This window comes from Oryx dammah, unplaced genomic scaffold, assembly GCF_014754425.2.
Source record: "Oryx dammah isolate SB20612 unplaced genomic scaffold, SCBI_Odam_1.1 HiC_scaffold_16, whole genome shotgun sequence".
NCBI classification, from domain to species: domain Eukaryota; kingdom Metazoa; phylum Chordata; class Mammalia; order Artiodactyla; family Bovidae; genus Oryx; species Oryx dammah.
The window spans coordinates 21,620,950-21,636,575 of NW_024070200.1; the positions used below are offsets into that span (position 1 = coordinate 21,620,950).

A 15,626-nucleotide genomic window follows, 5' to 3' on the forward strand; every position below is an offset into this window, starting at 1 on the left:
AAGACAGCTGGAAAGTCAATGCTCCATCAAAGTTTCCTGAATGCTCCCATACCCAACTCTGATGGAAATCCATTCATTCAAAAATATCATTGATGTATTGTTAATATCAATTCCACTAATGAATATTCTAGAATCTAATCTAAAATAAATTAATTTTGACTGTATAACATATGAAAGAATTTCAACAATTTGTTATAAATTAGGATATCATGCTCTAAAATATATAAATATATGAGATAATTTGTATTTATATAATTAGTATTTTATATCATATTCTAAAATATACAAATGTATAAATGGCAGCATTATATGTAATACAGCTTACTTTAGAAAAGTCATCAATGGCCAGCATTTTGTTTTCTGTTTCATACATCTCACCCCTCCGGAAGTACAAATCAGCGTCCATGGGCCTGCACTTGATTGCCTGAGTATAATTTAGAATTGCCAAAGTAATTTCATTTTTTCCTCTGAAAATTTCTGCTCTTGAAAAATATGCATCTGAAGAAAATTAATAGGGTAAAATTTAGTGTTACAGTCTTAAATTTTAAGAGATTAATCCTTCACCCTCCAAAAATGTAATCTTAGAAAAGTGTATCTCTATTTTACTCTCTTTGTCATTTAATACTTGTTCTTTTGTTCAACAATGCAAAATTCATTTTCACAGACTGGATAAATATTTATGTTAAAAGTGTTTTCAATTTCATTAACAAAAATTACCTTTTACCTTTTTATAAAATGTCTCATAATCTTTTAATGTTCATAGTAAAAAGTTATGGACTTTTAGTAGAGATCAGCAGAGAGTTAAAAAAAAAAAAACATTTATTAAGCTCATTATATTTTAGGGGTATGTTGTGAGTGTTGGAGATACAAAGATGAATATGACATTTTCTCATTTCTCAAAAGTTCCATACCTAGTCATTCAACTTGATTAGAGAATAGTACATAAACACAAAGCTATCTTTTTCATCCAACTGAGAAGTCTTAAGAATGGTAAAGAATCTGCCTGCCAGTGCAGGAGTTTCAGGAGACACCGGTTCGATGGCTGGTTCAGGAAGATCCCCTAGAGGAAGAAATGGCAACCCACTCCAGTATTCTTGCCTAGAGAACCCTATGGCGAGAGGAGCTCGGTGGGCTGTAGACTATGGGGTCACAAAGAATTGGACACAACTGAGCGATTGAGCACTCACACATGCAAAATTACTACAACTCTAATTCAGACTAAATTTGTGAATTATTTCTATAAAAATTGTAAGCTTATCTTACAAAATAAGCAGTAAGAAACCAATTTATTGTAATGTATACCAAGGACATTAACATTTCAAACTATGATAAATATTTTTTAAAACAACAGGATCACAAAAGAGTCCTATATTTACAATATCAAGAGTAAATTTAACTTAGGAAAGTTACAAACATTTGTGGAGACTTATATGTCTTAAATTATGTATCTTTATATCACTAAATGACCAAAGCTTAGGTTAAGATATAACTGCACAGACAACCCACCTGCATTATTTTTATTGTATTTATTTATAAAATTCAAGTCATCCAAAGCTTCATTAATTTTGTCTTGGAAAAGATAAATGAAATGTCGGTGCCAATAGGCATTGAGGAACAATGGCTCCAAGAATATAGCCTAGAAAATAGATGTATAAATTCAATTTAAATTGATTTAAGGGAAGAAAGCCTATCAAATAAACTTTCAAACATTGCTGACTTCAACAGCTTTATATGTGCATAGTATAATATGATGCCTCTAAATCTGACAAAATCTAGTGTTTTTAAGGCTAATTATTTGAAAATGGCAAAATTTTCTAATCCTATATATATAATACAAATGTTCATTATTCAAAGTTCTAGTAAAAGTTATATATAATCATAAGTAAGGATAAATTGTTAGTATTATTATTTTGATTACATAAAACTTACTTCCTGTAGATCATTCATGGCACTCTGTAACTTTCCCAGTTTCCTATAAAGAGCTCCACGCCTACAGTATAAAAATGCAGGATATTTCTTCTTACTATTTATTTCTTCAGTCAAGATCTCCACTTCGGACTCATAATGTTTAATGACTGCTGGAGGAAGACTACAGGTCAAAGAATCACTCAAGTCCAGCTTTGTTGATTGTTTCACTGTTTCAAATGAGTCTTCCTCAACAGATATTTTAACTCTCGGGGTTGTCTTCTTTTGCTTAAACTGAGACACCATCTCAGGAGCCCATGTTTGAGGATCCTTATGTTCTAGAATTCTTTTAATTTGGGCACGTTTGTCAGAATTTAAATCCAAAGGTACACTGGGACACCGAAGTACACGTTCATATTGTGGAATTCTGAGCAAATATTTCTTCTGTCCAGGAAGGACTCCGTGGGACAGTGATCTAGTATGCAAAAGGATGATTCTTAAATTACAGAAATATAATTTTTATAACCAATAAATCAACTCAGTGACAAGTACTATTTCTCTGTTATCAAAATAAAATTACATGGTGAAAGAAAAGTGAAAGTGAAGTCGCTCAGTCGTGTCCGACTCTTTGGGACCCGTGGACTGTAGCCCACCAAGCTCCTCCATCCATGGGATTCTCCAGGCAAGAATACTGGAGTGGGTTGCCATTTCCTTCTCCAGGGGGTCTTCCTGACCCAGAGATCAAACCCAGGTCTCCCGCATTGCAGGCAGACGCTTTAACCTCTGAGCCACCAGGGTTTTATGCAAACCAAGTCCTGCTGTTCATTCATTTAGATCGTGTGAAGAATCTATGCTGAGGTTAGGAAAGCAGAAGACTGTTATTAAAGATACAGCCTCTGTAAAGAACTGAATAAGGGGTCAGTGCTCCTTCCAGGCTTAATTTATATCCCCACCCCCAACCAGAGGAAATACAGTCTCCACAGAACTGAGGAGTTAAAACTTGATGTGCAAAAGGAAATGTATCCAAATGGTTGGCAAGGACAAGAACTTGAGGAAGCAGGAAGAAGCAAAGATTTTACTCCACAGCAGACCAACAGAAAGACATCCCAGACTTCATCCCAAACTTCTTAGGCTATCAAATTAGCTGACATCTAATACGCTTTCAAACGCTGTTTCTAGGATCATCTCCGCAAACTCTCCATTTCCCACACAATTTTCATTCAGTAGCATTCATTGTATGCTGGTGCTGTTATAGCCATGTGAGAGAACAAACACGCTCTATTGGAAGGAAAAAAAATTAAACCCCATCATTTCATAAATATTTACCAAGTGTGTACTATGAGAAAGGCCTGTGCTAAAAGAAGGAGAATAAAAGTGAGAAAAGTCAGTATCCTTCTGCTTCCTTATTCGGTGACACCTCTCACCTCTCTCCACACTCCAGTGCAAGCCTCCATCATCTCTTCTGTCTAGAGTACAATAACATCTTAAATCCCTGCTTGTACTCTTGCTCTCATCCATTCTCCACACAGCAGCCAGCATGTTTTGTTTTTTTTTAAAAACAAATGTAAATCAGATCATGTCACTCCCTCCAAGAGCTTTCCCTAATACCTAGAATACAAATCAAGCTTTTCACCATGGCCTACAAGACAACACAATGAGACCCCAGCAAATATCTCTAATAACACTACTCTCTCGCCTCCCACTGTTCCAGGCTTAGGGCAAGCCTCAAAGCCATTGCATTTTCCAGTCCTTCTGAGTGGCTGACTCCTTCTCAATTCCTATTTCTGGTCAAAGGTCACCCTGGAAAGACCATCTGTGCCAAATAGATCTCGTTTCCATCTCCACATGTATCTCTATTCTCTACCTTGTCCTTTGCCCTGGAATACTAGTCTGTACAGACTATATACATAGGAATACTTGCTTTCTTCTAATCAAGTATGTTCAATTAGGAGCCCTGAAAAGAGTTCAAGCGAAGTCATAGTATTTATTCCTCCGGGCCCCTCCTGAAAGGTTGCCTCCAACTGGTCATGATCTTTGACCAAAATTCACTACTTCTTTCAAGGAAATCCTTTCCATAAAATTCCTTTCTTCCAGGTTCTAGTAATCATTCTCTCTTTTTGTCCTCTCATACTGAGGGGTAGAGACTGGCTCTATTATTTCTAGCCCCAGGAAAGCACTCTATTATTTGTGATTTCCCTATGCCCACATCTTTGTAAAATACCCTTTGTTATACCTCTCTAGAATTATTCTAAATTGAGAGTGCTATCTGTCTACTTCTGGGACCCTGACTGATTACCAGAGATGGGCCCAGGAAAAGCTATGGTTTATAGTCAAAGCTATGGTTTTTCCAGTAGTCATGTACGGATGTGAGAGTTGGACCATCAAGAAGGCTGAGCACTGAAGAATTGATGTTTTTGAACTGTGGCATTGGAGAAGACTCTTTAGAAAAGACCCTGAGGCTGGGAAAGATTGAAGGCAGGAGGAGAAGGGGACAACAGAGGACAAGATGGTTGGATGGCATCACCAACTCAAGGGACATGAGTTTGAGCAAGCTCCGGGAGATGGTGAAGGACAGGGAAGCCCGGTGTGCTGCAGTCCATGGGGTCGCAAGGAGTCAGACATGACTGAACAACTGAACAACAACCAGAGACGGACCCAGGAAATATACATACAAAAGGATCCTTCAATGAGTGAATTATAAAACTAAGGCCCAAACCATAATATATTTCTTAAGCTATAACAAATGTTGATTAAACGAGACCTTTCAAGAGTTTTTGGAGGCTTGGATAACTCATCATATACAAGTGTAAGTTTACTGAGTCTCAGTCCTTTCCTCCGTCTCATCTTCTTTTTCTTGGGATAAACAATGTAAGTAATGCCAGCTTGTCGAGATGCTTCAATGAGAGTGAAAGACAGGTCTCTTGAACCATATCTGCCATGCATGTAGTCTAAGATAGTATCTATACTTTCTTTCTCAGAGACAGATTCCTTAGTTTCGTTTTTCTCAGTCATCCAACGCTCCAACTCCTTTGCTTTTTGAAGCACCACCTCTTTTATATTGCTTTGCATGTCATCCTGAAACTCTGATAGAACTATGGTCTCGTCCTTATTCAACTCAACTGCAGATTTTACTCTCTTATTCATAAGAAAACAAAAAATCAAAAAATATAAAATCAATTTAGTTGCTATACATTTAAAATTAATTCAGTTATAATTATTGTTAATTTAATTTGGTCACTATTGAAAAATTTCAAATCATCTATTCTTGATGTATTTCAAGTGAGCTTATAAGTTAACAGTGGGTTAGTTAAAACAAAGTACAATAATTTGGTCACATGACATTTCATTAGCTATATAAAAATAATACCATAAAGTAGATATGAATTGTGATTTTATATATTCTTAATTTAAAGAGAATACTCTTTACATATCCAAATAAAGTATTGCTCTACTTTTAGTTTAATGCAAAAAAATGGTGAGTGAAGTGAAACTTGCTAAGTCATATCCAACTCTTTGCTACCCCATGGACTGTATAGTCTATGGAATTCTCCAGGCCAGAATACTGGAGTGGGTAGCTGTTCCCTTCCCCAGGGGGTCTTTCCAACCCAGGGATTGAACCCAGGTCTCCCACATTGCAGGTGGATTCTTTACCTGCTGAGCCACCAGAGAAGCCCAAGAATACTGAAATGGATAGCCTAGCCCTTCTCCAGCAGATCTTCCCAACCCAGGAATCAAACTGGGGTCTCCTGCATTGCAGGCAGAGCAAAAATTATTAAATTGCCTCACCTTATTACATCAATTTGTAAGTCTATTTTCAAAAGCACCTTAATAACACAGAATTCCTATACTTAATATTCAATTATTTCAATTCAATATTTATAGGCTTACATAACAGAATTTCAACCTAATATTCATTTTATCTAATCATTAGAGAATCAATTTTCAATAATAATATTATTACATACATTAATGAATAATTTATAATAATTATGCATTTGTACTTGAAACTCTAACAACATTCATCACAAATAAAAGAGAGATTAGCTTCAATCCTTCGATATAGCATTTCTTACCTATTGAGCTATTGTCAATAAATAATTGCATTTAATTTTGCTAGTAAATAATTCATTATAGAAATATTTTTCTTAACAGTGAATATAGACCCAAATTCCAAACCCAAATAACAATTCCATACAAGCTAGTTGTATACTTTAAGATGTACTAAAATGTAATAGAGATATTGACCTTCTCTGTGACTTACTATATATACTTACCCCATGTCAAGAAACTGTATTTAACTCAATATGGACTTAGAACAGAGAACAGAGAAATACCAACTATAGAACACATGTATGTGTACATATGTATATATATATATATATAAATAAGCACATATGTATGTACCAAGAAAAAGTGGAACATGCCTGAAAAAAGTAAAACAAAATTATTCTTCAAATAATTTTTCTGGTCCCTCCTCTCTTCTCCTTCTGGGACCTCAATAATGTGAATGCTATTCTGCCTGATGTTGTAACAGAGGTCCTTTAAGGTAGCCTCACTTTTTAAAATTCTTTTCTCACTTTGCTGCCTAACAGAGATCTCTGTTGCTTTTCCTTCTTGCTTGTCGATTCATGCTTCTCCTTCATCCAGTTTGATGTTTTAACTCTTCAAGTATATTTTTCAGTTCAGTTATAACTTGTGTTCAGTATTTTCTTATATTTTCTGTCTCTTTGCTGTTCCCACTGTGTTCATCCATTCATCTCCCAAATTTGGTGACCATCTTTTGACCATTACGTTGAACTCTTTAGGAACACATTCCTGTCTCTGCACTTGGCCTGATTCTCGGTGTTCTATACAAACTGGGCAAACCAGCACCTCTCCTAGGCTTGAAGGAGTCTTGAGTAGGAAATGATCCATGGGACCCAGAAGCACAGTCTCCCCTGGCACCTGAGCCAGGTTCTCCAAGGGTGCTCCTGTGGGTGTTGTGTTCACCTGCCAGTTATTGCAAAGCTGCAGCTGCTGCACAGAGAGAGCAAGGCTTGGTGCACTTGCTCATCCAGCCCAGTTGTGGCACAGCTGCTGCGGCACAGGTGGGTGGGACTTGGGGCACTTGTCCTGTATGACACAATTGCGTCACAGGGCTTGCAGAGTTTGGTACACTCACCCAACCCAGTTCCAATATAGCTGCTGCACAAGGTATGTGTTGGAGCATGCCCATTGGTTACAGGGAGAACACCAAAAATGGCACCCACCAGCTCCCTCATCAGTAAACTAGAATGAGATTTAAAAATGGTACCCACCAGCACATCTGAAGTCCCAACAGGTTTCTGCCTCTCCAGAAGCTGCTTTAATTTCAGTAAGTAGGTGTCCCTCACTTATGATCTATGCTTTAAAACGGTTAGCCCACCTCGCAGTCCTGGCATACCAGGGAACCAGGTCAGGAGGAAGGGAGGGCTTCATGAACTCCCACCATTTCTTCCGCCTTCAGTCTCTACGCCTTCTGCAGAGCTTCCAACAGTGCTACACTGGGACAGAGCATCTGGGTGTTCACAACCTGGAGCCACTATGAGGAGGGCCCACGGAAGAATATACCATTTTCAGTGGAAAACAAGTGGAGGTTACTAATTATGATGACTTTGCTCTTTGGGTCTGGATTTGCTGCATCTTTCTTTACAGTAAGAAACCAACTTAAGAAGTAATCCATGAGACAGACATGAAGAGGAGCATATTAAGAGGTGCAGCCTCTGAAAAAAGGATTAAACTCTCAAACCCAGCATCCTAGATATGTTTGTAAATAAACTTACAGCATAAAACAAACTGTGAGCTCAATGCAAATGATAGATCAATATATAAGTGACTTGACTTATAATATACCAAGTAAAGTCAGGGTTTCCCTTGTGGCTCAGCTGGTAAAGAATAAGAATCATCTGCAAAGCGGGAGACCTGGGTTCGATCCCTGGGTTGGGAAGATCCCCTGGAGAAGGGAAAGGCTGCCCACTCCAGTATTCTGGCCTGGAGAACTCCAGTGGGGTTGCAAAGAGTCAGACACGACTGAGCAACTTTCACTTTCACTTTTCACTTTCAAGTAAAGTCAAAGTATGACTATGAGACACTTCCAAGAGATGTTGAAAACCTTAAATTGGCACTATGTACAACAATCTTACAGAGGCCACCAAATCCTCAGTTAAATCCAAAAGTTCAATCAACTCTGTATGAATCAAGTGATCATGCTATTTTAGGAAAGCAAACAAAAAGCATAGGTGGTGATTATTACTAGAAATGTGAACATTTCCTTTCAGTAACAAAAACTGAAAAATTATCATACCTTTAATTGAGTAGACTGTGTGCTGAAACGTTTTTGGATATTTTCAAATGATGCAGCTTTTCTCAGGAAAAAAAGCTGTAAAATAGTCAAATGACAAATATGCATTGACTCTACATACTATTTGGTAAACTAAAATATCAGATGACAATTGGCTAGTGATAACTGAGTAAATTAGAGTAAATGCAGAAATACTAATTAAAATACAGGTTCTTACGGATTTTGAAATCACTATGTTCACATATAGGGTCAGAACTTAAAATCCATCAATTTAGTAGCAGTTGAGTAGTTTAGTTGCTCAGTCGTGTCTGACTCTTTGCAACCCCATGGACTGCAGCACGCCAGGCTTCCCTGTCCATCACCAACTTCCGGAGTTTACCCAAACTCATGTCCATTGAATCCAACCATCTCATCCTCTGTGATCCCGTTCCCCTCCCACCTTCAATCTTTCCCAGCAACAGGGTCTTTTCAAATGAGTCAGTTCTTCACATCAGGTGGCCAAAGTATTGGAGTTTCAGCTTTAGCATCAGTCCTTCCAATGAATATTCAGGACTGATTTCCTTTCAGATGGACTGGTTGGATCTCCTTTCTGTCTAAGGGACTCTCAAGAGTCTTCTCCAACTCCACAGTTTAAAAACATCAATTCTTCAGCACTCAACTTTCTTTATAGTCCAACTCTCACATCCATACATGACTACTGGAAAAGCCATAGCTCTGACTAGATGGATCTTTGTTGGCAAAATAATCTCTCTACTTTTTAATATGCTGTCTAGATTGGTCATAACTTTTCTTCCAAGGAGCAAGCATCTTTTAATTTCACAGCTGCTGCTGCTAAGTCACTTCAGTTGTGTCCGACTCTGTGCGACCCCATAGATGGCAGCCCACCAGGCTCCGCCATCCCTGGGATTCTCCAGGCAAGAACACTGGAGTGGGTTGCCATTTCCTTCTCCAATTTCATGGCTGCATTCACACAAATATTACTTACCATGAGAACTAGTACACTAAAGGAGTTAGGAAGTACTACCACACCAGATAGGGTGGGAAGTACAAAAAACTAACTTGTTTCAGGTATGATGGTGGAAAAAGACATAAAGTAGTAACTATAATTCACAGCAGCTGTAACAATGACTGTAAGGATAGCATGAATCAGGTGTAAAGAGAGCACAGGAGAGGCAGAAGTCAATTCAGAATGAGAAGGAACCTGGATTGACCAGCTAGAAGAGGTACCATTAGGGCCAGGCTGTGAAAGGTAGTGACATTTTCACTGTGTGACCGAGAATGGGTTGAGAACATGCCAGGCCAATGGTATAGCCTAAACAAGCACAGAGAAGTGTCAAAGCGCTGGGATGTTAGTCCCCAAGGACTCTGGTGCAAGCAGAGAACAGAGTACATGGAGGTTACATGGAAGCAGAGGCACAATGGGAGGTAAGACAGAAAACATAGCTGAGCCCACATTATGAGGCTTAGATAAGCACTCTGACTTTGATAGGTGATGTTATTCAGTTTGTTGAGATTGAGTGATGTAATTACAGCTGTGTTCTAAGAATATTGCAAGGGGCAACAGGGAGGTTAGATTAGAAACAGCTATTAAAAACAGGAATACCTGGCAGGTTAGGTACAAGTAATGCTACTACAACAGTCCATGGATTCCAAACTAGAAAGTGTCATTTGTTGGTTCAATTAATTTTTATGTGATGGTCACTGTTCTAGGTGCTGTCGATAAAAAACAAGAATGATATGACCTCCATATCATTCAGACTGATGAGAAATAAAGAGCTCAAGCATATATAAGGACAAATATTTAATAAGAAATAGTTATCTATATTAAAATAGCAAAAGTGATCTACATTAAATAGAAACATTACCTAAAAAAATATATCACCTGACTGTATGGGGAATACAGAAAGAGGCACAGAACCATATTAAACCTAGTGTAATTGACTAGAATAGGGATCTGATTTGTCCCAGGTTAATAAGACTCTCTATTCTGTGGCACTCAGCCTCCTAAGATATCATCAAGGGGAGTAGAGGGCTGGAGGCCTTAAGGAAAGAAAAATAAAACCATTTCCTCTTTGTCCCTCATAAAGTTCAGGATATTTATTAAGCCAGTGATATAAATTGCATAGCTATCTTCCCTCAATCGCTCTCTTTTCTCTCCAACTGTGTTTATTATTTAATTATTTTACTTAGATACACTTTAGTGATTATAAAATCATGGGCACAAATCTAGTCACCACTTAGAAAATTCACTGTTACCCTGTTTCATAGCCATAAACAATCCCCTCCTCTCATTTGGTAAAAAGATTCATAAACATGTTCCTTTGATCATTTAAGACCTGGGCAAGCAGTGACAAATGATGGAAAAAACAGACATCTAGGAATTTCAGTAAAACTCACAGCAGATATCCTACTACTGATTAGTAAATAACATATTCTGAGTATCATAAAGACAGCATATTTGAAAAAGAGGAAATATGTCCTCCGCAAACGTTCTGGTGAATGCACTTAGGCATTTCCCAGAATGAGGAAGCATCAAGAAATTACTTCTGAAATCACTAAAAATAATATCTAAAACTGTAGGAAGATAAAGACACCAACCCATAATTTAGACTAAAAATTATACTTACCCTGGAACTTCTCCTATGCTGATTTAAAGTAATGACACTTTCCTTGCTTTCAGATGTAAATTTCTCAATTAAAATTCTGCTTGTTTGTGCACTCTGTGATAAAAGAAAGATAACAGTTGTAAACTATATAGTAGAATACTTTTAATTCAGAGCTTATGATTACTGTTGCTACATACTAAAATGTTATTACCAAAAGAGCAATACATAGGAAAGTATAATTCTAGAAAAAAAAAAACATAGATCAAAGTCCAGCTGCAGCCTTAGTATTTGGCTAAAACCCACAATATGGCTTTGGCATTGGACCTTAGCCAAACCGATATTTCTACATTATTTCTGACATTCTTGGACTCAGGACAGTCAATGATCCTGTGACCTCATAGAGTGGTGTTGAATCTCTTCAGTATATTAACATCAAAATTATGAACAAAACATGCCATTTAGAGTTATTATCAATATGTGACTATTCACTGACAAATACAAGCAAACGTTCTAAATATTAACTGGAATGAAAATTTCCTTAAATGCTTTATAGTTTGAGTTGTATCCATCAGTTAGATTACATATATATTTATTGTTGCAACGTAAACTGCTGCAATAGTTATGATTATTATTAAATGTGCTACTTCTCTATCTTGTAACCAGTGATTTGGATATATAGAAACAACTTGAAAACCTAAGTTCCATAGGCTTCATGGTGAAGTAAATCATGCTGCTGCTTTGTTTGATGAACTTTTTACATCTCAACTAGCATTTTAAAATTTTTAAATATTTATTCAGTAGAAAATGAACTTTTTAAAGTATCATGTAATTATTACTGAGAATGAAACAGATACAGAGAAGGCAATGGTTAATTTTAGTTATTATCAGTATTGAATTTTTGTTCATCCTCTCTGTGGTATTTTTGGAATGTAGTTATAGCACAATGCAATGTAAGAGAATTACTGGACATTGCAGAAAGATACCAGGTCACTTTCATCATTATTCTTCAAAGATAAATTATGTGACGCACAAGGATTTTTGAATTATTTGGCCATATACTTACACAAAACATTCAAATATGGAGGAATAGCAGCTATTACATTTTAAAAGAATGCTTTTAACAATAACAAAGACAAAAACCTTAACACTTTTTTTAATATCAAGACAGCAGAACTAACAATCAATGGCTGCTTTGTAAAAAGACAATGTGGTTCATATGTTGGAACCTATCAGTATATTGCTCACACCAGCATGCCTTTAGAGGACAATTACAGTAGTGCTTACATATATATGATGTAAAAATTCTGCTCTATTACAGGAATATTGCTAAAATTATTATGTGTGCAATAAAAGCTGGGATAAAGATGGAAATGGAAACAGTTTTGCTACCTTAAAAGTCAATTATGATTTCTACTTCTAGTTATGGCAGGCTAGGTAATTCTAGGAGATCAAATCAGTGGATTCTATAGGAAATCATCCCTGAATATTCAGTGGAAGGGCTAATGCTCAAGTTCCAATACTTGGCTATCTGACATGAAAAGCCAACTCATTGGAAAAGACCCTGATGCTGGGAAAGATTGAGGGCAGGAGGAGAAGGGTGCAACAGAGGATGGTTGGATAGCATCACTCACTCAATGGACATGAGTTTTAGCAAACTCTGGGAGATAGTGAAGGACAGGGAATTCTGACACTACAGTCCATGGAGTCACAAAGAGTTGAACACAACTTAGAGATTGAACAATGAACAACAACAAACAATTCTTCTGAAAACAACTAGAAAGCGTGTATTATGACAAAGATAATCTTCAAAGCATCAGAGCTAATAATATGATGAAGAGATACTGGGCAAAAAATATAGGAAAAATCCAAAAACCTGAAAAGGTAAACCCAGTATTCAAAGATGCTTTTGTTCAAAAATGTTTGCCAAAACAGTTACAAATCTGAGCTGCATATGTGCAACTTTAAGGGGCAAGGGTGACAGACAGGCAAGCCCAGAGTCTAGCTGAAGTGTGGAAACTGATTTTATATATATATATAATATACAGGTATCCAAGGCTTTGGGCTCCAAAATCACTGCAGATGGTGACTGCAGCCATGAAATTAAAAGACGTTTACTCTTTGGAAGGAAAGTTATGACCAACCTAGATAGCATATTGAAAAGCAGAGATATTACTTTGCCAACGAAGGTCCATCTAGTCAAGGCTATGATTTTTCCAGAGGTCATGTATGGATGTGAGAGTTGGACTGTGAAGAAAGCTGAGTGCCGAAGAATTGATGCTTTTGAACTGTGGTGTTGGAGAAGACTCTTGAGAGTCCCTTGGACTGCAAGGAGATCCAACCAGTCCATCCTAAAGGAGATCAGTCCTGGGTATTCATTGGAAGGACTGATGCTAAAGCTGAAACTCCAGTACTTTGGCCACCTCATGCAAAGAGTTGACTCATTGGAAAAGACTCTGATGCTGGGAGGGACTGGGAGCAGGAGGAGAAAGGGATGACAGAGGATGAGATGGCTGGATGGCATCACCGACTCAATGGACATGAGTTTGAGTGAACTCCGGGAATTGGTGATGGACAGGGAGGCCTGGCGTGCTGTGATTCATGGGGTCGCAAAGAATCAGACATGACTGAGCGACTGAACTGAACTGAACTGAAGGCTACAAGGATATTACAGGGTTATACCCTAAGATTAGGAACGAATGGATATAAATCAACATTTGTGTAGACTTGCAGCCTAGGCTCTGTACACAGTTGTTCAAAGAAACTCAAGCCTCAACCTCAATTTTAGGTTGAACAGTACAGATATCAGGTTCTGACAAAAAATTTTCTCTAGAGGAAGAACTGCCATTCTAGGTCTCAAATATTTACTAAAAATAATGTTCTAAATACAATGATAAACATTTGAAGACAAGTATACAAAAATACAAAACACCAGAATGTAAAAGAGAAAACAGATAAATTCTAAAAAGAATATAAAACCTAATTTAAACATGCAGAGAACAAGTTAAACGGTATTATTAGACACAACTGAAGAATTTATGAACCTGAACTATATGACAGATCAGAAGAAATTGTATAGGATCCAGTATCAAGGGGGAAAAAAAGTAGTTAATACATGTTATTAAAGGCCCAGAAAATGAAGGACAGAATAGACAGAGGCAAAATGTGAAGAAATAGTAACTAAAAAATTTCCATAGCTGATGAAAGATATCAAACCACAGATTCAAAGATCCCAGTCATTCCAAAATATAATAAATAAGAAGAAATCTGCAACTAGACACACCATACTGAAACTGCATGGAAGAAAAAAGAACAGCTTAAAAGTAAAAGGGAGGAGGCAGAGAATTTATTATCAAAGGGTTCTTTGATTTTTTATTGAAGAACCTTCAAAGGGTTCATATTTAAGAATCAATTCTCAATAGCAATAATAGATACCAGAAAACTGTGAGACATCCTTAGTGTGCTAAAAATAAGTATCTGCAATAATATTGTCACAAAGTAAAATATCCCTCAAGCATGAAGTAATATAAAGGCATTTAAAACAAAGAAAAAACAGAATTTTTACCAACTGTAGACCTCCTACTTCCCTTAAAGCAAATTCTAAAAGATATATTCTAGCAGAAGGCAAAATGATTCCAGATAGAAAGGTCTGAGATGCTCGAAAAGTAGAAAGGAAAAAAGAGAGAGATAAATTCATGGGTAAAAATCTATTGCATAAAATGATAAGAACGTCTTCTGAATTTTAAAAGATAAGGAGCTAAAAATGTATCAAAGTAAGAGCACATTAAATCAAGAAAGGGTAAATGGAATAACAAGTTTTCAAATAATTGCAGTTTCCTGGAAGAGTATACAGGTATTGATTAATATTAGATATTGATAAGTTAAACATGTATGTTCTAGGGAGACCACCATAGGAATAAGAAACAATATATATAACTTCCAAAACAGGGATGATAAAATACAATTTATCCAAGTAGTTAAAATAAAAATAAAATCAGAATATGTTATACTCAGAACACTGAAATTTTTTTAAAAGGAATAACAAAAAAAGACAAATTTAAGAAAAGAAATAAAAAAGAGAATATAAAACAAACAAAAGGCAATATCTAGCTTATGAATTTGCAAGCAAAGAAGGGGACTGCAACATTTTGGCAAATTTGCTATGTAACCAGTACCAAATTGTCATTGTACAAATAAGTTTCACTTTGATCTCTGGGATACTGCTAACTGTTAAGACTTTGTAAATTCTTCATTTTATAATGGAAGTATCTGTTTTTTAGAATGATTGTGTAAATTGCTTAGTTTGTCCAAATTAAAAAAAAAAAGGCAGCATCTATAAAAAACAAAAATCAAATGGCAGGATAAAACAAAAAACACCAATAACCATAATATATGTAAATAGGTAAAATTTGCTTTTAAAAAATGAGGCACACAGATCTTTGTATCTAAATGAATTTCCCATTCAAAGGAACCAACAGTCTTTGAGCAAAGGTCTGATTCCAGTTCTAGTGAATGGAAAGTGTCCTGGGCCCTCTTTCTGTACCAGAAAGTCCTGTTGGATCTTTGTCCTTCTGGTCACTGGATTTGAACAATCACCAAGAGCAATTTATTTTTGAACTAGCTTTGTAATGTGTTACTCCATTTTCAACAGTTCTAACCAAACTTCTTAAAATTGCTGAAATTTTTACTTCTGTTTGGACAATTCTGCCTACTCTCAGTTCCCTATATTCATACGTTTATACACACAAAGACAGAAAAATATGTGTCCATGCTTTATAAACACACAGTTTAGATAACAC

The 15,626-nt window shown here is 36.5% G+C and overlaps 1 protein-coding gene across 1 annotated transcript in view; it reads right to left on the bottom strand.

The window, feature by feature from the left end:
- TTC6 (tetratricopeptide repeat domain 6) overlaps window positions 1–15,626 on the bottom strand; it is a 205,036-nt gene that overhangs the window by 90,206 nt on the left and 99,204 nt on the right. Inside the window, exons 9-14 of the mRNA XM_040257100.1 lie at window positions 10,852–10,944; window positions 8,228–8,302; window positions 4,667–5,040; window positions 1,930–2,380; window positions 1,507–1,636; window positions 326–498 (exon numbers count right to left, since the gene is read on the bottom strand). Of these exons, the coding sequence (XP_040113034.1) occupies window positions 326–498; window positions 1,507–1,636; window positions 1,930–2,380; window positions 4,667–5,040; window positions 8,228–8,302; window positions 10,852–10,944 (1,296 nt within the window). The remainder of the gene's footprint in view (window positions 1–325; window positions 499–1,506; window positions 1,637–1,929; window positions 2,381–4,666; window positions 5,041–8,227; window positions 8,303–10,851; window positions 10,945–15,626) is intronic.